We start from the raw sequence: 22674 nt of genomic DNA, 5'->3' as shown, positions 1-22674 counted from the left end.
AACCCTGAGCTGCTCCCTCCAGGGCTGCAGGAGCCCTGAGCTGCTCCCTCCAGGGCTGCAGGAACCCTGAGCTGCTCCCTCCAGGGCTGCAGGAGCCCTGAGCTGCTCCCTCCAGGGCTGCATGAGCCTTGAGCTGCTCTCTCCAGGGCTGCAGGAGCCCTGAGCTGCTCCCTCCAGGGCTGCAAAAGCTAATCAAGGACCTTTGCTCCTGCTGAGCCCCAGGGAATCATCACCCACGGTGTGGCTCTGGCCTGGCTGCTGCCAAGCTCTCCATGCCTGGGATGCAGGAGGTCCCAGAGTGGCTTTCTTGGCCACTTTGCAGCTCGGTGCCTCAGCCAAAAGCACTCCAGGGAGGTTGTGGTGCTCCTCAGATAAGCTCTTGGCTGCTGGCCCTTCCCAGCTCTTCAGGCTGTTATCTCCCTGCCACACCTGAGCAAGCCAAAGGTGCTCCCAGGGCAAGTCCTTGGCTCAAGGTCCCAGAAAGGGGAAGCAGAGACTGAAATCAAGAGCTGGGATCTGCTCTGGGGTGACCTACCCTAGTGAGGGGTGGGGGGAGGGGATTTGGGCTCTGTGATCTTTTGAGGTCCCTTCCAACCTTGAATGTTCTCTGCTTCTGTCATCTGCTGCCAGGCTTTTGGCTTGGGGAAGTTCACCTCAAGGGCAGCACTGCCTGCTGGAACCCACCCCCCCCACCCCCTGCCCTTTCCTCCCCAGCACCAAGAGAATCATTGGCACAGGCTGCCCAGGGAGGTGATGGAGTCCCCATCCCTGGAGCTGCTCCAGAAGCCTGTGGCCATGGAGCACTTTGGGGCCATGCTTTAGTGGCCACGCTGCTGTGGGCTTGTTGCTTGGACTGGAGGAGCTTGGAGGTCTTCTCCAGCCCAGACAATTCCATGACCCTAAAATCCTGAGGATGAGGATGGAGATCTCCACCTTTACTCCCATGCAAACCATTAAGAGGAGCCCACTTTTGCCTCCCCCCTTCCTTTCTGATGGCCACCAGAGGAGCTGGGCTTGGTCCCTCAGGTCTCCCTGGGGAGAGCTTCTTGGAGGTAAGGGAGGGAAGAAGGAGGCTGAAGAGGGGGAGATGTTTGGGAGAGGTCTGGGGGGAGGAGGGCAGCAGGGTGGGCTTTGAACTGGTTTGAACTGGGAAGCTGTGGTGTGTGAATGGGGAGGAGGAAAGCTGCTGTGCCATGGACCCTCTTGGTGTGGAGAGAGGGTCACAGCTCCTGCATTTTGCTGTGTCCCCAGGGTTGGGAGAGTGTCCTCAGTGCTGGGAGAGTGTCCCCAGGGCTGGGAGAGTGTCCTCAGTGCTGGGAGAGTGTCCCCAGGGCTGGGAGAGTGTCCTCAGTGCTGGGAGAGTGTCCTCAGTGCTGGGAGAGTGTCCCCAGGGCTGGGAGAGTGTCCTCAGTGCTGGGAGAGTGTCCCCAGGGCTGGGAAGGTGTCCTCAGTGCTGGGAAGGTGTCCCCAGGGCTGGGAGAGTGTCCTCAGTGCTGGGAGAGTGTCCCCAGGGCTGGGAAGGTGTCACCAGGTCTGGAAGAGTGCCACCAGGGCTGGGAGAGTGTCCTCAGTGCTGGGAAGGTGTCACCAGTGCTGGGAGAGTGTCCCCAGGGCTGGGAGAGTGTCCTTAGTGCTGGGAAGGTGTCCCCAGGGCTGGGAGAGTGTCCCCAGGGCTGGGAGGATGTCACCAGGGCTGGAAGAGTGTGACCAATGCTGGGAGAGTGTCCCCAGTGCTAGGAGTATGTCCTCAGGGCTGGGAGGATGTCCCCAGTGCTGGGAAGGTGTCCCCAGTGCTGGGAGGGTGTCCCCAGTGCTGGGAGGGTGTGACCAGGCCTGTTAGAGTGTCCCCACTGCTGGGAGGGTGTCCCCACTGCTGCAGGACCAACCCTGCTTTCCCACACTACCCTTGCCAGCTGTGCCAGCTTAGGGAGGCCACTTCCTATCCCCAGGCTCTGGGCAGGTTGGCAGGGCTGGCTTAGGGGGGCGTGGGGTGGGGGGAGGAGAGGGGGTCCTTGTGTCCTGCTGGTCACCTCGTTTGGGGGTCCCCTGGGTGCTGCAGCAGAGGCAAATCCTCTCCCAAGTGCTCGCTGGCAGCTTACAAAGCACAGCATCAACAATTCAACCTGAGCTGCAAGTACCCAAACAAGCCAACAAAGCTCTTCCAGCAAGGATTTGCCACTTCCCTTTCCTGCCTCTTGTCTCTCTCCTGCTCTGCTTTCAAGCTTCTTTCACTCACTGCAGGCATGGAAAATCCATTCCCTTTGAATCCACACCTTGAATCCATAGGGAAGAGCCTGCCCCTGGCCAGTGCTGGCAGCTGCACAGCACCACCCAAGTCTCAGCAAGGAGCTGGGAGGGGAAAGAGGAGGGGAGGATGGGGGAGGCTTGGCCAAGCTCCAGCCACCCTGGGAGCATCCCCAAGCACCAGCAGAGTCCCCCTCAGTGCCATTTACCCACCAGGGCTTCAAAGTGGCATTTGGCATCTTGCTGCCCTCCTCTGGTTGGCAAGGAAGCTCCCCCCTGGGATGCCTGAGCTCGTCCCGAAGCTGGACCCAGAGGGCAGTGATGGAAGAAGTGACAGAGCAGAGGCAGGCTTGGGGTGGTGAGGGCACAGATGTCCTGCAGCAGTGGCTGTGATGGATGAGCCAAGCTGCTGCCCAGCACTGGCAAAGAAAGAGGCCCTTGTGGGCACCGAGGTCTGCCCGCCTGGGCTGGCCCCTGCCTGCCCCTGCCCTTCTCACCCTGCTCCTCCAGGCACAAGGCTTGGCAAGGGGGAGGGGGAGGGACAAAGCCACCTCATGGCCCTAAAAACAGGCTCAGAGCAGCTCTGGGTTGTTAGGAAGGAGCTGAGCACAGCCTGAGCTCAGCTGCCGGTAAGGATGCCCAAGGAGGGAGTCCAAACCCATGGGTCAGAGGCGAGTGGGGGGCACTGGCAGTGCCTCCCCCCTCCCTACACTCACTCATCTTGCTTTCCACCATGGTGTGAGGCCAACCTGTACCCATCAGCAAGTGGGGTGAGGCCAAGGAGATGGTTTTTGGTGCTTTTAGGGTGCTGGAGCTGCTATTGCCCAAGCTGGGAGCTGGCAGAGCCCCAGGCCAGGTTCTGCTGCTGCACAAATTGGGGCAGAATGAAGCTGTGCAGCTTCAGCTCCCACAGAAAGGTCCAGTCTGAGCAGCTGCCAAAGAAGCAAGGCACAAGAAGGTCTCCTCCTTCTTCTTCCATGTCCATAAATCATCTCCCCAACAAGTGTCCCCTGCTGGGGCAAGGGTTCCCTTGGTGAGACCCTGGGCATGGGAGGATTGGGAGGATTGGGACTGAGAGCAGCCCTTTGGAGAAGGATTTGGGAGTGCTGTGGGCTGCAGAGGTGGAGATGAGTCCCAGCACTGTGCTGGGGGTGGGCAGCAGGGGCAGGGAGGGGATTCTGCCCCTCTGCTGTGCTCTGCTGTGCTGCAGTGCTGGGGGCAGCTCTGGAGTCCTCAGCACAGCACAGGCAGGGACCTGTTGGAGCAGGACCAGAGGAGGTCACAGCAGTGCTGGCAGGGCTGGGAGGGCTCTGCTGGGAGGCCTGGCTGAGAGTTGAGCTTGGTCAGCTTGGAGAAGAGAAAGGCTCCAGGGAGGCCTTCTGGTGACCTTTTGGTGCTTCAAGAGGACAAGCAGAAAGCTGAGAACAGAGTTTTGAGCAGGGCCTGATAGGGCAGGCTAAGGGGGAGATGGTTTGAACTCAGAGAGGAAGATGGAGAGTGGGGAGCAGGGAGAAATGTTTGCCCCTGAGGGTGGGGAGAGCCTGGCACAGGCTGCCCAGAGAGCTGGGAGCTGCCCCATGGCTGGCACCGTGCCAGGCTGTGTGGGGCTGTGAGCTGCCTGCTCTGGCTGGGGCTGTCCCTGCTGGCTGCAGGAGGATCAGACTGGATCACTTTCAGAGGTCCCTTCCACCCAAACCAGCCTGGGGTGCTCTGCTGATGTCTCACCTCTGAGGGCTGCTCTGAGGTGGGTACCAGCTGCAGCTGGTGCCAGGCTCTGAGGCTTTCTCTCCACCCTGCTGAGTTTGGATGCTGAGAAGCCTGAGCAGGATCTTGGTTCCCTTTCTTCCTGCTGCCCAGAGAGGAGGTGAGAGCTGCCCCATGGCTGGCACCAGCCTTGGTGCTCTGAGCAGCCTGCTCTGGCTGGGGCTGCCCCTGCTGGCTGCAGGGCTGTGGGGATTGGACTGGACGAGCTCCAGAGGTCCCTTCCAACCCAACCCATTCCACGATTCCACCACCCTACAGCAGCAGCAGAGGGTGGAGAACACTTAGGGGGTGCAGCTGCAGCCCCCTTTGGATGTTTCCAGCAGCACAGCTGTGGGGCTGGAGCCTGTGAGCAGAGCTCAGCCCAGCTCCCACCTCTCTTTTCCCCCTCCCAGCTGCTTTCTGCTGCTGCTCTTTTGCTTCTCTTTTCCTCTCCTTTGGTTTCAGACCCATCCTGTGGTTTTTTTTTTTGCTTGATTGATTTGTTTATCCCCCTCCATCCCTGGCAAACTTTTTCCCTCCTGGATCCCCTTCATTCATGAATCTCCTCCTTTCCTGTCCCTAACCAGGGCTCGATGGAATTGCAGGAGGGAAGAAGCCAGGACTCTGTTCCCTCTGTTTAAAGTCTCCAGGTCAGTACCAGGGGCTGGGGGCCAGCAGCCTGCTCCTCCCCACCCTGCTTCTTTTCATCTTTGGTGTTGATTCCTTCCCCAAGCCTCCTCCTGGGTGCTGGGGTCATGGTGGGTGAGGGAAGCACTTGGAGCTCCTTTCCTGGGTGCTTCAGGCCTTGGGTGCTGCCTGGATTCTGGTTGCAAGGGATGAGGAAGGCATCGGCTCCCACCCTGCCTGCAGGGAAGGGAGGAGGTTGAAGATGAGGATGGTTTTGGAGCTGGAGGTGGTTCTGGAGCTGTGGATGGGTTTAGAGCTGGGAATGGTTTTGGAGATGAGGATGGTTTTGGAGCTGGGATGGTTCTGGAGCTGTGGATGGGTTTAGAGCTGGGAATGGGTTTGGAGATGAGGATGGTTTTGGAGCTGGTTATGGAGCTGTGGATGGGTTTAGAGCTGGGAATGGTTTTGGAGATGAGGATGGTTTTGGAGCTGGAGGTGGTTCTGGAGCTGTGGATAGGTTTAGAGCTGGGAATGGGTTTGGACATGAGAATGGTTCTGAAGATAGAGATGAGCTTGGAGCTGGGAATGGGTTTGGAGCTGTGGATGGTCCCAGAGCTGTGGATGGGTTCAGAGCTAGGAATGGTTCTGGAGCTGTGCATGGTCCTGGAGCTGTGGATGGGTTTGGAGCTGGGAATGGTTTGGGAGCTATGGATGATACTGCAGCTGGGAATGGTTTTGGAGCTGGGAATGGTTTTGGAGCTAGACATAGTCTTGGAGCTGGAGATGATTTTGGACCTGAAGATGGTTTTGGAGCTGGGAATAGTTTTGGAGATGGAGATGGTTTTGAGCTGGGAATGGGTTTGGAGCTGGAGATGTGCTTGGAACTGGACATGTTTTGGAGCTGGGAATGGTTTGGAGCTGGAGATGATTTTTGATCTGGGAATGGTTTTGGAGCCAGAGATGATTTTGGAGCTGGAGAGTTTGGGAGCTGAAAATGGTTTGGAGCTGGACATAATTTGGAGCTGGGAATGGTTTTGGAGCTGGAGCTGGTTTTGAAGATGGAGCTGGGCTTGGAGATGGGAATGGTTTTGAAGATGAGGATGGTTTTGGAGCTGGGAATGGTTTTGGAGCTGGAAGTGGTTTGGAGCTGGGAATGGTTTTGGAGCTGGAAATGGTTTGGAGCTGGGAATGGTTTGGAGCTGGGAATGGCTTGGAGCTGGGAATGGCTTGGAGCTGGGGCTAGGCTTGGAGCTGGAGATGCTTTCAAAGGCAGAGAGGATGCCTGCAGCTGGTGGCATCACTTTTGCTGCTGGAGGAATCAGCTCTTTGCCCATCAAAGGCTGCAGCTGCCAAGGTTTGCCAGGTTTTCCTTGTCAGGATTGGGAAGGGGAAAAGCTTTCCAAGGGGGCCGAGGAGAGGAAGCTGTTGGCTCTGGGGAGGGGGAGAGGAAGCAGAGAGGCAGGTGCCTGCTGCAGGAGCTGCCTGTGGGAGTGTGGCTGACTTCAGCCAGGCTGGGAGAGGGGAAATGCGGTGGAATCTGTTCAGCAGCAACCCTGCTGGGGCTGTCACAATAATAGATTTGATTTTGGTGGCATCTGTCGGCCTCTAATGGGTTGGGTGTTGACACTGCCACAGCTGCTTCCAGCAGCTCAGCACAGATTTCAGCAGCGCTTTTGCTGGGAGGGGGAGGGGGGAGGGTGGGAGGAGGTTGAGGAGTGCACCAGAGCCTTGTCAATCAGGGCAGCAGCTCCGAGCTAAAACCATCCCAGCAGCAGCAGCAGCAGCAGCAGCAGCAGACCTGGCCTAGGTGCTGAGGAAATCATCTGCCTTCAGAAACAGCTCCGACAACAGCTGAGCTCTCCCAGAGCCCAGCTTCTCAGAGCTGAGGGCATCACACAGCATCCCTGGAATCCCAGGGGTGGGGCTGGAAGGGACCTCTGGGGATCAGCCAGTCCAAGCCCTCCTGATCCAGCAGGGCACCCACAGCAGCTTGGTGCTGGAAGGGACCTCTGGGGATCAGCCAATTCAACTCCTCCTGATCCAGCAGGGCACCCACAGCAGCTTGGTGCTGGAAGGGACCTCTGGGGATCAGCCAATTCAACTCCTCCTGATCCAGCAGGGCACCCACAGCAGCTGGGTGCTGGAGGGGACCTCTGGGGATCAGCCAATTCAACTCCTCCTGCTCCAGCAGGGCACCCACAGCAGCTTGGTGCTGGAAGGGACCTCTGGGGATCAGCCAATTCAACTCCTCCTGTTCCAGCAGGGCACCCACAGCAGCTTGGTGCTGGAGGGGACCTCTGGGGATCATCGAGTTCAAACCCTCCTGTTCCAGCAGGGCACCCACAGCAGCTTATCCATGAGCACAATGGCCAGGGAGGGTTGGAAGGGACCTCTGGGGATCAGCCAATTCAACTCCTCCTGTTCCAGCAGGGCACCCACAGCAGCTTGGTGTTGGAAGGGATCTCTGGGGATCAGCCAGTCCAAGCCCCTTGCTCCAGCAGGGCACCCATGGCAGCTTTCCCAGGAGCACAGTGCCCAGGGGAGGTTGGAAAGGAGCTCTGGAGATCATCCACTCCAACCCTTCCTGCTCCAGCAGGGCACCCACAGCAGCTTGCCCAGCAGCACAGTGCCCAGGGGAGGTTGGAAAGGAGCTCTGGAGATCATCCACTCCAACCCTTCCTGCTCCAGCAGGGCACCCACAGCAGCTTGCCCAGCAGCACAGTGCCCAGGGTGGGTGGGAAGCTCTGCAGAGGACACTCCACAACCTCTCTGGGCATCCTGCTCAAGCACCCTCAAGGCACACAAGTTCCTCCTCCCGTTTAAGAGGAACTTCTGATGTCCCCTGGAGGGACACCAACCTGCACCATCCCAATTCCCTCTGCTCTGAGCTCATTTCTCTTGGATTTTGATGCCCTCTTGCCCTGGAGCAGGTAGATTTTGCCAGCACGAAGCTCAGGGGCAGCTCCATCCACCTCTCTGCCCATCCATAGGGATGCTCCTGGCTGTTTGACAGCTGCAATGCCAGCCCAGGGAGGGCTGTGCTGGGAGGGGGAGGGGGACAACCTGAAGCTGGGGTGGGGGGGGGAAATGAAGCTTGGTAATAGTTGGGGTGTGCCAACATGAGGGCTGCTGGGGGGGGGGGTGGGGAAGGGAAGTGTAAAACCAAGGTGCTGGAACAGCAACCTGGACTGTGCTGAGGTCTCCTGCAAGTGCCTGGATGAGCTGTAAGGGACAAATGGTCCCAACATGGGAGTGGGGAAGGGGGGAAGTGGGATGGAAGCAGCCACAGGATGCATCCAGATGGGGTTTGCCCTGGGCACCAAGCACTGTTCTGGCTCATTTGCCATCCTCACATTCCACATGCAACTAAGGGCCTGGCTCTGAGGTCCTTTGCAGGCTTTGCCCCTTCTCAGCTGGAGAGAGCAGCTTGCAGGGCTGCTTGCTTGGGGCCATGTGGGAAGGAAAAGCTTGGTCCTGGCAGTGGTGATGTTGCTCTTGCCAGGAGCTGGGAGCTGCCACTGCAGGCTGGAGGCACAGGCAGCTCTGGTAGCTTCAGCCCTGGCACTGCAGGGGGCAGCTGCAGGTCCTACATCGATGTGTAGAGGGGGAAAGTGGCTTCATGGTGATGCTCTGTTGGCATTTCAGCCCTGGAAGGGGTTGAGTTCTCCAGGCTGGAGGCACAGCCAGCCCTGGAAGCTCCAGATCTGGTGCTGGGAGTAGCTGCAGGTCCTGCTGGAGCTGAACATTGATGTGTAGAGAGGGAAAGTGGCTTCATGGTGATGCTCTGTTGGCATTTCAGCCCTGGAAGGGGTTGAGCTCTTCAGGCTGGAGGCACAGGCAGCCCTGGAAGCATCAGATTTGGTGCTGGGGGTAGCTGCAGGTCCTGCTGGAGCTGAACATTGATGTGTAGAGAGGGAAAGTGGCTTCATGGTGATGCTCTGTTGGCATTTCAGCCCTGGAAGGGGTTGAGCTCTCCAAGCTGGAGGCACAGCCAGCCCTGGAAGCTCCAGATCTGGTGCTGGGAGTTGCTGCAGGTCCTGCTGGCACTGAACCATCAAGGTGTTGAGGAGGAAAGTGGCCTCATGGTGATGCTCTGTTGGCATTCCAGCCCTGGAAGGGGTTGAGCTCTCCAGGCTGGAGGGTCTTGGGTAGGATTTGTTTGGTTTGTAGGCTCCTAAATAGGATTTCTTTGATCTTGGATAGGATCTGTTTGGTTTGTGTGGTCTTGGGGCTGGAATCTGTGGGGTCTTGAGGAGGTTTTGTTGAGTTTGTAGGGTCCTGGGGTAGGATCTGTTTGGTTTGTTGAGTCTTGGATAGGACTTGCAGACTTTGTAGGGTCTTGGGGAGCATCTGTAGGGTCTTGGGTAGGATCTGTTTGGTCTTGGGTAGGATCTGTATGGTCTTGGGTAGGATCTGTTTGGTTTGATGAGTCTTGGATAGGACTTGTAGACTTTGTAGGGTCTTGGGGAGGATCTGTTTGATCTTAGGTAGGATCTGTTTGGTTTTGGGGAGGATCTGTTTGGTCTTGGGGAGGATCTGTTTGGTCTTGGGGAGGATCTGTTTGATCTTAGGGAGGATCTGTTTGGTTCATGGCATATTTCCAAGACCCTTCTCATCACCCAGCTTGACCCCAAGCAGGTGCCACAGTCTCAGCAGTAACTCCAAGCCCACAGCTCCAGGCTGGGTGGGCATTTGCCATCCTCAAGGCCATTCTGCCTTGGCTCAGAGGTGGCAACTGCTGGAGGAGCCACTCATAGAATGGTTTAGGTTGGAAGGGACCTGTGCCAGTGTCTCACCACCCTCAACCTGTGCCAGTCTCTCACTACTCTCAACTTGTGCCAGTCTCTCACCACCCTCACTGCAAAGAACTTCTTCCTAGCACCCAGTTTACATCTCCCCTCTTCCACTCTGCCCAGCACAGGCTGCCCCCAGCCCTGCTCTGCACATTTTGCTCTCTCTCTTGTCTGCTTCCCTGACGCCTCAGCTTCCAGCCCTCAGATCTTGTTCTGCCTCTGTCTGAACAAGATGAAAGAGTCTCCCACCCTCAGCAGCTGCAGCCTCGCCGAGGTGAGCAGTCAGACAGTTAGAAGGTCACCCCTCAGCCGTGTAATGATGGCACTTAATGAGCTGTCTCCTGTGGCAAGGCAAAGAAAAAAGGTAGCTTTGACCCCTTCTGAAAGGTTGCCAGCACCAGCTGGAGCTGCCAGGAGCCAGCTCCCTGCTTTCATCCCACCCTGGGACCTGGCAGTGCTCAGAGGGAGGCTGCAGGCAGGCAGGGAAGGGTTCATGGGGTCAGGGATTGTGTTGGGTGGCAAAAGAGCTTTAGGATCACTGAGATCAACTCTGAGCCCACCACTGCCAGGGCATCACTGAGCTGTGGTGCTCAGCAGTGCTCAGGGGGAGGCTGCAGGCAGCCAGGGAAGGGTTCATGGGGTCAGGGATTGTGTTGGGTGGAAAAAGACCTTTAGGGTCACTGAGATCAGCTCTGAGCCCTGGCACTCAGCAGTGCTCAGGGGGAGGCTGCAGGCAGGGAAGGTTTCAAGGGATCAGGGATTGTGTTGGGTGGAAAAAGACCTTTAGGATCACTGAGATCAACTCTGAGCCCAGCACTGCCAGGGCATCACTGAGCTGTGGTACTCAGCAGTGCTCAGGGGGAGGCTGCAGGCAGCCAGGGAAGGTTTCATGGGGTCAGGGATTGCATTGGGTGGCAAAAGACCTTTAGGATCACTGAGATCAACTCTGAGCCCAGCACTGCCAGGAACCATGTCCCTGTCCCTGGCTCCAGCCCAGCCTTTGCACATCTCCTTGGGTGCTGTCAGATCTCCTCCAGCTCGAGTTTAGACATAAGGAGCAGTCTGAGAGGGGATCTGCTCAGTGCTCAGACCCTTCCCCAGCTTCATTGCCCTTCTCTGGACCCCTCAGTGTCCTTCTTGGAGTGCTCAAGGTGTGCCCAGCAGGGTGGAGCTTTGACCTTTTGTCTCCAAGTCCTGTTGCCATGCAGGTGGATGCCAGAGGGACCTGTTAGATAGAGCTGAGCCCTGAGACCAAGCAAGGAGAAGGGACAGAGGGACCCTCTCTGGTGGGGCTGAGCTGTTGCCATGCAGCAGGGTGCCAGAGGGACCTGTTAGATAGAGCTGAGCCCTGAGACCAAGCAAGGAGAAGGGACAAAGTGACCCTCTGTGGTGGGGCTGAGCTGTTGCCATGCAGCAGGGTGCCAGAGGGACCTGTTAGATGAAGACCAAGCAAGGACAAGGGACAGAGGGACCCTCTGTGGTGGGGCTGAGCTGGCAAAGTCCTGGTCCTGAGCCCAGCTCCTGGTTTGCCCAAGTGAAGGGGCAGCAGCTACTGGCAGGGCTGATGCTGGCTCGGAGCAGGGGGACAGGAGGAGCTGCTGGCTCCGAGGACAAGTGAAGGGACAGTCCCCACTTGCTGCCCAGTGCTTCCCACTGCCCTCTCTCCCCTTGTTGAGGCTTTCCAAGTTGGGATTCCAGCCCAGTTGGTGCTGTCAAAGCAGCCCAGGGAGGAATAACTCAGAGAGTCAACAGCTTTTTAATATCTCTGAGCTTCCAGACAATTTGCAGTGCAGTCATTTGCCTTTTAATTAAAGTCATTGCCTCTCCCCCCCCATGCAGCTTCCTCCTCCCTTCTCAAACCAGCAAACAGCCAGACTGCCTCCTCTTCCTCTTCCTCTTCCTCTTCCTCTTCCTCTTCCTCTTCCTCTTCCTCCTCCTCACTGCTGCTGTCTGAGCTTCCCAGCCGTGGGATGCTTCTGGGATGGAGCTTTAGGAGCTTTTGCTCCTTGTTGAGGCCACAGCTCCAGCAGCTGGGAATGTTCTCACCTCTGGTTTCCTGCATGAGAAATGATGGGAGCAGATCCTAGAATCCCAGAATCTCAGCATGGTGGAGGTTGGAAAGGGACCTCTGGAGATCAGCCACTCCCAGCCCCTTGCTCCAGCAGGGCACACACAGCAGCTTGCCCAGCAGCACAGTGCCCAGGGAGGGGTTGGAAGCTCTCCACAGGAGGCTCCACAGCCTCTCTCAGGCCTTCAGCACTCACAAGAAACAAATTTCTTCTCGTGGTCAGATGGAACCTCCTGGGGTCCAGTTTGTGCCCCTTGATGCCTCTTGTGCTGTCCCTGGGCACCACTGAGCAGAGTCTGGCCCCAGCTTCTTGCCCCCCAGCCTTTATCTCTTGCTGAGCATTGCTCAGATCCCCTCTGGGGTTGCTCTTCTCTAGGTTGAGAACCCAGAGGTGTCCCTAGGGATTCTCCAAGAGCCTTTCTTGGGGTAAATCAGGGCTGTTCTCCTGCCATAAGGATGACCTTGAAGGTCTCTTCCAACCAAAGATGTGCAGAGCCAGGGCCAAATTCGGCAGGCAAAGGTCTGGCTTGTTGCACCCATCCTCTTCCTCCTGCTGGGAGTGCAGAGGGTGGCATGAGCCTTGGGGCTGGGGGTGCAGAGGGTGGCAGCAGCTCTGGGGCTGGGGATGCAGAGGGTGGCAGCAGCTCTGGGGCTGGGAGTGCAGAGGGTGGCAGCAGCTCTGGGGCTGGGGATGCAGAGGGTGGCAGCAGCTCTGGGGCTGGGGGTGCAGAGGGTGGCAGCAGCTCTGGGGCTGGGAGTGCAGAGGGTGGCATGAGCCTAGGGGCTGGGGGTGCAGAGGGTGGCAGCAGCTCTGGGGCTGGGGGTGCAGAGTGGCAGCAGCTCTGGGGCTGGGGGTGCAGAGGGTGGCATGAGCCTAGGGGCTGGGGGTGTAGAGAGTGGCAGCAGCTCTGGGGCTGGGGGTGCAGAGGGTGGCAGCAGCTCTGGGACTGGGGGTGCTGATGGTGTCATGAGCCTCGGGGCTGGGAGCGCAGAGCAAAGCCTGAAATAGAGCTGGGGGGGGAGGGGGTGGGGGGAGAGGACAGATGCCCTCCGGGCTGCCCACGGGGCGTCTGCGGCAGGGAGCTGACAGGTGCCAGGCTGCCGCGCTCCAGACTTGTCAGCGCCGCTGATGTCCCTATAATTACCCCTCTGATGTGCCGGAATTAGCCCGGCAGAGGAGCAGTTTGGTGCAGACGTGAGTGTCCTTGGCTGCCAGAGAGATGTGAGGCTGCAGGCAGAGCAGATCTCACCCCCCCACCCCCCACCACACACCCCCTTCCCTAAGCCCTAAGCCCTGCTCCCCTACCCAGCCAGCAACCAGGTTTGGGGAGGAATGGGTAAGGAGCAGCCCCTGAGCTAGGGGTGGAGGTGGTGGGAATGGGATGTGGAATTCAGGAGCTTCACAGGATGGTCTGGTGTGAGGTGTCCCTGCCCATTGGATGATCCTTGTGGTCCCTTCCAACCCTGCCTGATTGTTCTGCCTCAGCACTGCTCAGGCCACCCCTGCAGTGCTGTGTCCAGCTCTGGGCTCCTCCATTGCAGAGAGATGTTGAGGTGCTGGCAGGTGCCCAGAGCAGGGCAGCAAGGCTGGGGAGGGGCCTGGAGCACAGCCCTGTGAGGAGAGGCTGAGGGAGCTGGGGGGGTGCAGCCTGCAGCAGAGGAGGCTCAGGGCAGAGCTGATTGCTGCCTGCAGCTGCCTGCAGGGAGGCTGTAGCCAGGTGGGGTTGGGCTCTGCTGCCAGGCAAACAGCAACAGAAGAAGGAGACCCAGGCTGGAGCTGTGGCAGGGCAGGCTCAGGCTGGATGTGAGGAGGAAGCTGCTGGCAGAGAGAGTGATTGGCACTGGAATGGGCTGCCCAGGGAGGTGGTGCAGTGCCCATGGCTGGAGGTGCTGAGGCCAAGGCTGGCTGGGGCACTGAGTGCCATGGTGTGGTTGGTTGGGCAGGGCTGGGTGCCAGGCTGGGCTGGGTGAGCTTGGAGCTCTCTGCCAGCCTGCTTGGTTCTAGGATTCCATGGATTGGGTTGTAATGGAGCTCTAAAGGTCACCTGCTCCACACCCCAGCCATGGGCAGGGACACCTCTCACCAGCTCAGCTTACTCAAGGCTTCATCCAACCTGGCTTTGGATAGCTCCAGGGAGAGGACATCCAGAACCTCCCTGGGCAACCTGAACCAGGCTCTCACCATCCTCACAGCCCAAAAACCACCTCCTCCCCTGCAGTCTGAATGTCCCTCTTTGAGTTCAAACCACCCCCCACACACACTTTGACCTGTCCCCAAAAGCCCTGCTCAAAACTCTGTCTCCAGCTTTCAGCTCAGCCCCTTGAAGCACCAAAAGGTCACCAAAAGGTCTCCCTGGATTCTTCTCTTCTCCAACCCCAACTCTCCCAGCCTGACTTCACAGCAGATGGCTTCCAGCATCGCTGTGACCTCCTCTTCCCCAACAAGTCCCTCCTGTGCCTGACCCCAGAGCTGCCCCCAGCACTGCACGGGGGAGGTCTCAGCAGAGCAGAGCAGAGGGGCAGAATCCTGCTCCAAAGGAGGGAATCATCCAACCTCCCCCCCCAGGATGGCTGCACAGCCTACAGCATCCCTTGCTTAGAGGCAGTTTATCGACCCCTCCCTCCCTTCTTCCCTCCTTTCTTCCCTCCCTCCCTTCTTCCCTCCTTCCTCCCTCCCTCCCTCCCTCCCTCCCTCCCTTCTTCCCTCCCTCCCTTCTTCCCTCCCTCCCTCCCTTCTTCCCTCCCTCCCTTCTTCCCTCCCTTCCTCCCTCCCTCCCTCCCTCCCTCCCAGAGCTCCTGCATCCCTCACTGCTTTCTCACTCTGTTCTCTGCTCCCTCAGCTCCTGTCCGTGGCTCTGGCTGTCTGTCACCAGCCACGCAGGGCTCAAAGGGTGCCTCCCTCCCCCCCACCTCAGCCTACACCCAAAGCCTCGATTGTAGTCCTATAATTCCCAGCACAAGCCCCAATAAATAGGAATGAATCAGAATCGTTTAGCAGCTTCTGCTGAGGAAGAAAGAGACCAGGACCTCAATTAAGCTATTTGTAAATTGTTAATTTAAGCATTTCACTCAGATGCCTTAAATTGTTCCCTCCTGCAGCTTCCAAATGGGTAAAGAGCAGAGCAAGAGGAATGGAGTGGTGAGGAAATGCCATTGAGAGGCATTTTTGGCAGTGGCAATGGCCCTGCTGCTAACAGCACTTTGATTTAAATCAGAGTCAGCCAAGGATGTCTGCAGAGAAAGATCGACCCCAGGCTGCAGCTGGCCCCAAGTGCTGCAGGGTGGAGGGCAAGGGATTGGCATCCAAACGGCCTGGGCAGCCCCAAGGTGGCTGAATTCCTGTGCCACAGCAGCCCAGCAGGGTGGGGTGGGAAAGGGATCTCTGGAGCTCAGCCAGTCTGGCTCCAGCAGGGCACCCACAGCAGCTTGCCCAGCAGCACAGTGTCCAGAGGAGGCTGAAAGGGACCTCTGGAGCTCAGCCAGTCCAACCCCTCCTGCTCTATTCCAGCAGGGCACCCACAGCAGCTTGCCCAGCAGCACAGTGCCCAGAGGAGGCTGAAAGGGACCTCTGGAGCTCAGCCAGTCCAACCCCTCCTGCTCTGCTCCAGCAGGGCACCCACAGCAGCTTGCCCAGCAGCACAGTGCCCAGGGGGGGTTGGAAGGGACCTCTGGGGATCATCCACTCCAAGCCTCTCCTGCTCCAGCAGGGCACCCACAGCAGCTTGCCCAGCAGCACAGTGCCCAGGGTGGGGGTGGAAGCTCTCCACAGCCCTCTCCAGGTCTTCAGCACCCTCACACCAAACAAGTTTCTCCTCCTGCTCAGGTGAAACTTCCTGGGGTGCCAGTTTGTGCCCATTGCCCCTCGTCCCTGGGCACCACTGGGCAGAGTCTGGCTCCAGCCTCTTGCCCCCCATCCTTTAGCTCTTGCTGAGCATTGCTCTGCCCTCTAGGGCTGCTCCTCTGCAGGCTCTCTGCCCCAGGGCTCTCAGCCTTTGCTCCTTAGAGATGCTCCAGGCCCCTCAGCATCATTGGAGCCTCCACTGGACTCTTCCCAGTAGCTCCCAGTCTAAACTGGGATGTCCAACTCACACCTCCCCTGGAGCAAGCTGAGGCCATTTCCTCTTCTCCCTTGGCAGAAGAACCTCCACCTGGCCCCAGGCTCCTTCCAGGGAGCTGCAGACAGTCAGAAGCTCTCTCCTCAGCCTCCTCTTCCGCGGCCCCAAACCTGCCGCAGGGAGTGGGATTTGCTGCATCCGTGCTTGGCAAGTGGGCAAAAGGAGAAGGGTGCTGAAGCTCTGGGAGTGCAGAAGGACTTGGTGCTGTGCCATGGCACCGGGTGGGCGCTGTGGGTGCCAGCCTGGCCCGGGAGGTGTTGCTGCAGCAGCCCAGGGCTGTGCTGTGCTGTGCTGCCAGGCACCGCTCGGGCTGTGCCATTTGGGGAAGGAGTTCTCGCTTCTCCAGGTGGGTTTTGGCTTCCTCACCAGCTGGGGAGCAAAGTCCCAACCCCATGGGCTCACTGAGTGGGTGCCAGGGTGGCACTGGGAACAGCTTGGGCTATGAGCAGAGCTGAGCCCCGACAAGCAGTGCCACCGGTGCCCGTGGGAGGCTGGCGGCGATGGGGAGGGGAGCGGGTGGCAGGGTCCTGCCGGTGCCAAATCCTCCCCTCTGCTCCACCTGCCACCACTTAGCAGATCCCAGTTGGGATCTGTGGATAGGTCCTGCCAGCCTTGCCAGCACTCCAGGGTGATGCCAGCCTTGGCAGATGTTGCTGCAGCCTCCTGGACGCTGGTTCCTCTCCTGCGGATCCCTTCCCTTCGCCCCTCGGTGCAGCCTGAGCTATCTTCTGAGCTGCCTTCACACCTCCAGCTTCTTCTTGCTGGGCTGGGAGGAAGGTTTTGGGGTTGGGTTTGGGGGGTTTTTATTTCTTGAGAACTTCCTCAGCCCTCAGTCAGCTGAGCTGAGGAAGAAGTGATGCTCCCTGGCCCCTGTGAGGGTTCCTGCAGCTGGGTACAGGCAATGCCAAGCACCAATGCAGGCTGGGCAGGGACTGGCTGGAGAGCAGCCCAGAGGAGAGGGACTTGGGGGTGCTGCTGGAGGAGAAGCTCAACCTGAGCTGTCAGTGAGCTCTGGCAGCCCAGAGAGCAGCCAGAGCCTGGGCTGCAGCAAGTGTGGGCAGCAGGGAGAGAGAAGTGATCCTGCCCCTCTGCTCCACACTGCTGAGAGCCCACCTGGAGTCCTGCATCCAGCTCTGGAGCCCCTGGGATAAGAGGGCTGTGGAGATGCTGGAGAGTGTCCAGAGCAGGGCCAGGAGGATGCTCAGAGGCTGCAGCAGCTCTGCTGTGAGCACAGACACAAAGAGTTGGGGCTGTGCAGGCTGGAGCAGAGGAGGCTCCCAGGGGACCTTCTTGTGGCCTGCCAGGGTCTGAAGGGGGCTCCAAAAAAGCTGGGGAGGGACTTTTGAGGCTGTGAGGGAGTGGCAGGAGTGGGGGGAATGGAGCAAAGGTGGAGGTGGGGAGAGTGAGGCTGGAGGTGAGGAGGAAGTTGTTGAGCAGGAGAGTGGTGAGAGCCTGGCAGGGGTTGCCCAGGGAGGTGGTTGAGGCCCCATGGCTGGAGGTGTTTGAGGCCAGGCTGGCTGAGGCTGTGTGCAGCCTGCTCTAGGGTAGGGTGTCCCTGGGCATGGCAGGGGTTGGCACTGCCTGCTCCTTGTGCTCCCTTCCAACCCTGCCTGATTCTATTGAGTCTATGGCCCCATGATTCCATGACTATGGCTCTGTGATTCCAGGTCTCTCTGCTTCCATACTCCACACTTCCATGGCTCTGTGACTCCACAGTTCCATGCCTCTATTATCCCATGATCCCATGAATCCCTGCCTCCAGGATCCCACCCTTCCCAGGCTGCCTGCTCCCAGCCCAGACCCTGAGCTCTCTGCTCTGCTGCTGGCTGCAGGCTGCACAAAGGCTCTGCTGTGGGCAGGGTGAGGGCACCTCCTGCCCCAATATTGCTCTATAGACTGGGTCTGCTGTGCCCAGACAGTGCCAGGCTGTGTGTGCCAGCCTGGGGAGGGGCAGCATTCCCATCCCATCACTGTGGCTCTGTTGGGGTGGCAGCCTGGGCAGAGTGAGGCTTCATTGTGCTGGGTAAGGGGGGTGAGGGGAGATGGAATCGCTGAGGAGGGGTTAGAGATGAAAGAGGAGCAGGGAGGGGTCTTGGGGAAGGGTTTGGCTGGGCTGAAGAGGGGAGAGCAGTGCCTGGTACAGAGACCATGATCCTCCTCAGACCTGGCATCAGTGACTGGGGTGGGGGGCATGGAGCAGGGCATGGAATCACAGAATCCTCCAATGGGTTGAAAGGGACCTGAAAGCTCACCCAGCTCCAACCCCCTGCCGTGGGCAGGGACACTTCCCACCAGCCCAGGCTGATCCCTCTGGGGAGAGGGCATCCACTGCCTCCCTGGGCAGCCTGTGCCAGGGTCTGCCCAGCCTCACCTGTACCAACAGTCCAGAGGGTCCTTCAGGGAGCTGGGACACACACACAGAGGGATGGGAATAAGATACCAGAGGGTCCAGTTAATAAAGCAGGACCCATGGTGGTGAGGGAGGAGGCAGCAGATGCTGCCACAGGGACAGCAGCAGGATGCTGGAGCTTGGGGGGCTGAAGAAGGATGGAGCTTGGGGGGCTGAAGGAGGATGGAGCTTGGGGGGCTGAAGGAGGATGGAGCTTGGGGGGCTGAAGAAGGATGGAGCTTAGGGGGCTGAAGGAGAATGGAGCTTGGGAGGCTGAAAGAGGACAGAACTTGGGGGGATGAAGGAGGATGGAGCGTGGGGGGCTAAAGGAGGATGGAGCTTGGGAGGGCTGAAGGAGAATGGAGTTGGGGGGGCTGAAGGAGAATGGAACTTGGAGGGATGAAGGAGAATGGAGCTTGGGGGGCTGAAGGAGGCTGGAGCTTGGAGGGCTGAAGGAGGGTGTGAGGATGGGAGGATGATCTGCTGGGAAAGCAAACAGGATTACTGCTGGCAGCAAGGCTTAGCTGTCCTGGCTGCTGATCCCTGGGGCCTGGCTGGCTCCCACTGCAGGCAGGGCCAGGGGCTGGGCTGACCTTTTCCTTCTGATTGCTCTGCTGCCGAGGAGCAAATAAGCATCAGAGAGGCTGAAGAGCTGCTCAGAAGGGCCCAGCTGCAGATCTGAGGCTGGTTGGCAGCCAGACCCAGGCTCCCAGCCCCCCTTCCACAGCAAACTGAGGTGCTGCAGGGTGGGAGCAGGAGCCCAGGGTGGTGCCCAAGCATCCAAGTTTAACCCAGGAGCCTTTCACCACCTCCTTCATGCAGGGACAGAAGGTGCCAGGCACCTTGCCAGGTCACATCAGCACCTCCCTGCTCCTGGCACTGCTGTGTGGACCCCAGGGAGACAATCCCAGAGGGGGTCCTGAGTTGACCAATGGAAGGGGCATCACTTCCTGTGCCCTAAAAGCTCAGTGGGGCTCATCCCAGACTGCCCTGGGTGGGAAGGGACCTCTAAAACTCATCCAGTCCAACCCTCTCCCTACAGCCAGCAGGGACAGCCCCAACCAGAGCAGGTTGCTCAGAGCTCCAAACAACCTGACCTGGGATGGTGCCAGGGAGGGGCAACTTGGGCCAAGCTCTCCCCCCCCCCCAGAGGCAAACATTTCTCCCTTCTCTCCACTCTCAATCTCCCTCTCTGAGTTCAAACCATTCCCCCTTGGCCTGTCCCAACAGACTCTGCTCTGAAGTCTGTCCCCAGCTTTCTGAGCTCCCCTTGAAGCACTGAAAGGGCTCCAGAAGGTCTCCCTGCAGCTTTCTCTTCTCCAGCTTGACCAACTCCAGCTCTCCCAGCCTGGCTTCACAGCAGAACCCTCCCAGCCCTCAGCTATGGAGGCAGCAGCCTCCTGTTTTACCCAATCCAAAAGCAAATCTTCCCACTCTGAGGCTTTCCAAGGCTGTGACCTTCCTGCAGTGCAATCCTGAACTGGCAGGGCAGTGGCAAGAGCCACTTGGGCTGGCAGAAAGCTCTTTGCCAGGTGACACCTGGCACTCTGTGCCACCTCTCCCCCTCACTAAGGCTGGCATCAGCTGTGTGCCAGTGAGGCAAGTCCCAGGGAGAGGCCAGGAAATGCATTGGACACATCAGGGGCAGGACCTCTCCATTCACACCTGCAATGCCAGACATGGCTTTGCACTCAGCAGCTACCCAAGGAGCTGCTTCCAGACAGCTCCAACACCCAGCCTGTGCCCCCAGGGGACAAGGATGGCTGCCAGGACAAGAGCAAATGGCCTCAGGTTGCACCAGAGGTGGTTTAGGTTGGATACTGGGCAAAAAAAAAACCTCTTCCTTGGAAAGGTTGTGAAGACCTGGACCAGGCTGCCCAGGGAGGTGGTGGAGTCCCCATGCCTGGAGGGGTTTCAGAGGTGTGGTGCTGAGGGACCTGTGGAGCACAGCCAGAGAAGGGCAAAGAAGCTGGGGAAGGGTCTGGGGATGGGTCTGGAGAACAGGGCTGGGGAGGAGCAGCTGAGGAAGTTCAGCCTGGAGAAGAGGAGGCTGAAGGGAGACCTCATTGCTCTCTGGAGCTCCTTGAAGGGGAGGCTGGAGGGAAGTGTGGCTCCAACCTTCTGCCTGCTCTCAGGTGACAGAAGGGGAGGAAATGGCCTCAAGTTGCACCAGGGGTGAGGTTAGTTTGGATATTGAGCAAAAAAACCCCAAACTCTTCCTTGGAAAGGTTGTGAAGACCTGGACCAGGCTGCCCAGGGAGGTGGTGGAGTCCCCATCCCTGGAGGGGTTTCAGAGGTGTGGTGCTGAGGGACCTGTGGAGCACAGCCAGAGAAGGGCAAAGAAGCTGGGGAAGGGTCTGGAGCAGCTGAGGGAGCTTTGGGGCGGGGGGGGGGGGGTTCAGCCTGGAGAAGAGGAGGCTGAGAGCAGACCTCATTGCTCTCTGGAGCTCCCAGACAGCTCCTGTGAGGAGCAGCTGAGGAAGCTGGGCTGAGGTTCTTCAGCCTTCAGAAGAGGAGGCTGAAGGGAGACTTCATTGCTCTCTACAGCTTCCTGAGAGGAGACTGGAGCCAGGTGGGTTTGGAGCTCTTCTGCCACCCAACAGCTGACAGGACAAGGTGGGGAAGTGACCTCAAGTGGCACCAGGAGAGGAGTTAGGTTGGACACGAGGAACAAGAGTGGCAGAGGCTGCCCTAGGGAGATGGTGAAGGTACCCAAGACCCCTGTGGCCATGGTGGTGCTGGGGGCAAGGTTGGACTGGAGGATGTTGGAGGTCTCCAAGCCAACAATTCCCTGATGCTCTGCTTCTCTACAGTCACGGTGGAAAGCTGGAGGGAGAGGTATTTTTGGTCCCAACCTAAGGAAGGCAGAGGAACAAACCACCACCAGCAGCCCTGAGTGTGTCTGGAGAGCTGGAGCCAACCCAACCTCCTCACTCAGAGCTCTCCAGAAGTGTTCAGCAGAAGCAGAGAGAGAGGATTTGGGGCTAGGGGGGGGGTTTATTTTTGGGAGGGGGTGGTCATGGCAGAGCATGGAATGAGTCCTGCTTGCCTGTGCCAGCCATGACTCATGGCTGAGCTGTTGGAGAGCCTGGAAAGGCTCCAAGCAGGAGCTCAAAGCTCCCAAATCTCACTCTTCTTTGCCCTGTCACTGCTGGGCTGGGAGCCAGGAGTGCTTCTGCCTCTCCTCCATCTGTGCCTCAGTTTCCCCATCTGCAAAACAGAGTTGAAGGTGGTGAGGGAGGCTTTTGGGGGTGTGTGTGAGGCTTTCTGGGCTCTGCAGCTCTCTTTCTAACCAGGGCTGTGTGGGTTGTGGCTTTGACACTTAGAATCCTAGAACTGGTGAGGTTGGAAGAGACCTTGGAGACCATCAAGGAGTGCTGCCTTCAGTTGGGAGCTGCCCAGATGAAGAGGGACAGGGATCTGCTGGAGGGGGTCCAAGGGAGGGCTAGGAGGATGAGGAGGGGACTGGAGCACTGCCTGATGAAGAGATGCTGAGGGGCTTGGGGCTGCTTAGTGTGGAGAAGAGAAGGCTGAGAGGGGATTGAATCAATGCTAATCAATATCTGAGGGCTGGGGGTCAGCAGGGGGGGACAGGCTCTGCTCACTGCTCCCTGGGGTAGGACAAGGAGCAGTGGATGGAAGCTGCAGCACAGGAGGTTCAGCTCAGCACAAGGGGGAACTTCTTGCCTGGAAGGGTCCCAGAGCCTGGCACAGGCTGCCCAGAGAGGTTGTGGAGTCTCCTCCTCTGGAGCCTTTCCAGCCCTGTCTGGATGTGTTCCTGTGTGCCCTGAGCTAGCTTGGATGGTCCTGCTCTGGCAGGGGTGGGTTGGACTGGATGAGCTCTTTGGTTCCCTTCCAACCCCTAACACCTGTGAGCCTGGGATCATGCCTGGAGCTCACAATCCCATTCCTTGCCACCACACCCACCTGGCTTTTAACCCCGTCTAGGGATGGGGACTCCACCACCTCCAGGGGCAGACTGCTCCAGTTCCTTTCTGGCCAGAAATTGCTCCTCATGGCCAAGCTGAACCTCCCCTGCTGCAGCTTGAGGCCATTCCACCCTTGTGCTATCAGCTGTGGGCAGAAGAGCTCCAGGCCCACCTGGCTCCAATCTCCTCTCAGGGAGCTGTAGAGAGCAATAAAGCCTCCCTTCAGCCTCCTCTTCTGGAGAACCTCAGCCCAGCTTCCTGAGCTGTTCCTCACAGGACCTGTGTGGGAAGTCCACAGGAGCTGGTTGGAAGTCCAGGAGATAACAATTGGAATGCCAAAGTGAGCTGGTGTGGCAGGAGAGGCTGGCTGGCACCATGGAGGTAAAAGGGGTGGGTTTGCCAAGCCTCTGCCCAGCACTGGGAGAGAGGAGAGAGACCTGGGGAGGGTGGAAGTGTTCATGTGGGTGCACAGCAATGGCCCACAGCAAGCTGGTACCTCCTGGCACTCCAGGAGCCAGCAGCATGCTGCCAATGTGCCCTTGCTTTGGCAGGGCAGGGAGCAACAGGCAGGCACAAAGGGCTGTCTGAGCCTGGCACTCAGCTCCTAGCCTCTAGCCCTCGGGATAGGTTCCAGGGGGCACAGGGAAGTGGCTGCCAACTTACATGATGGGTTCCAGGGGGCACAGGGAAGTGGCTGCCAGCTTGGGTGCTGGGCTCCAGGGGGCACAGGGAAGTGGCTGCCACTCCCTGTGCTGGGCTCCAGGGG

At 58.7% G+C, this 22674-nt stretch overlaps 1 protein-coding gene across 4 annotated transcripts in view; it reads left to right on the top strand.

Moving 5' to 3' along the window:
* SRCIN1 (SRC kinase signaling inhibitor 1) overlaps positions 1-22674 on the top strand; it is a 120852-nt gene that overhangs the window by 10306 nt on the left and 87872 nt on the right. For 2 of the 4 annotated variants that reach the window (XM_064174510.1, XM_064174512.1), the window contains exon 2: positions 4575-4637. The exons of the other annotated variants lie outside the window; for them this stretch is intronic. In XM_064174510.1, coding sequence (XP_064030580.1) covers positions 4575-4637 — 63 coding nt within the window. The remainder of the gene's footprint in view (positions 1-4574; positions 4638-22674) is intronic. 4 annotated transcript variants of the gene reach the window in all.

Source organism: Pogoniulus pusillus, chromosome 40, assembly GCF_015220805.1.
Source record: "Pogoniulus pusillus isolate bPogPus1 chromosome 40, bPogPus1.pri, whole genome shotgun sequence".
Taxonomy (NCBI): domain Eukaryota; kingdom Metazoa; phylum Chordata; class Aves; order Piciformes; family Lybiidae; genus Pogoniulus; species Pogoniulus pusillus.
The sequence above is the reverse complement of the archived record's forward strand: the minus strand, read 5'-3'. Positions and strand labels throughout refer to the sequence as shown.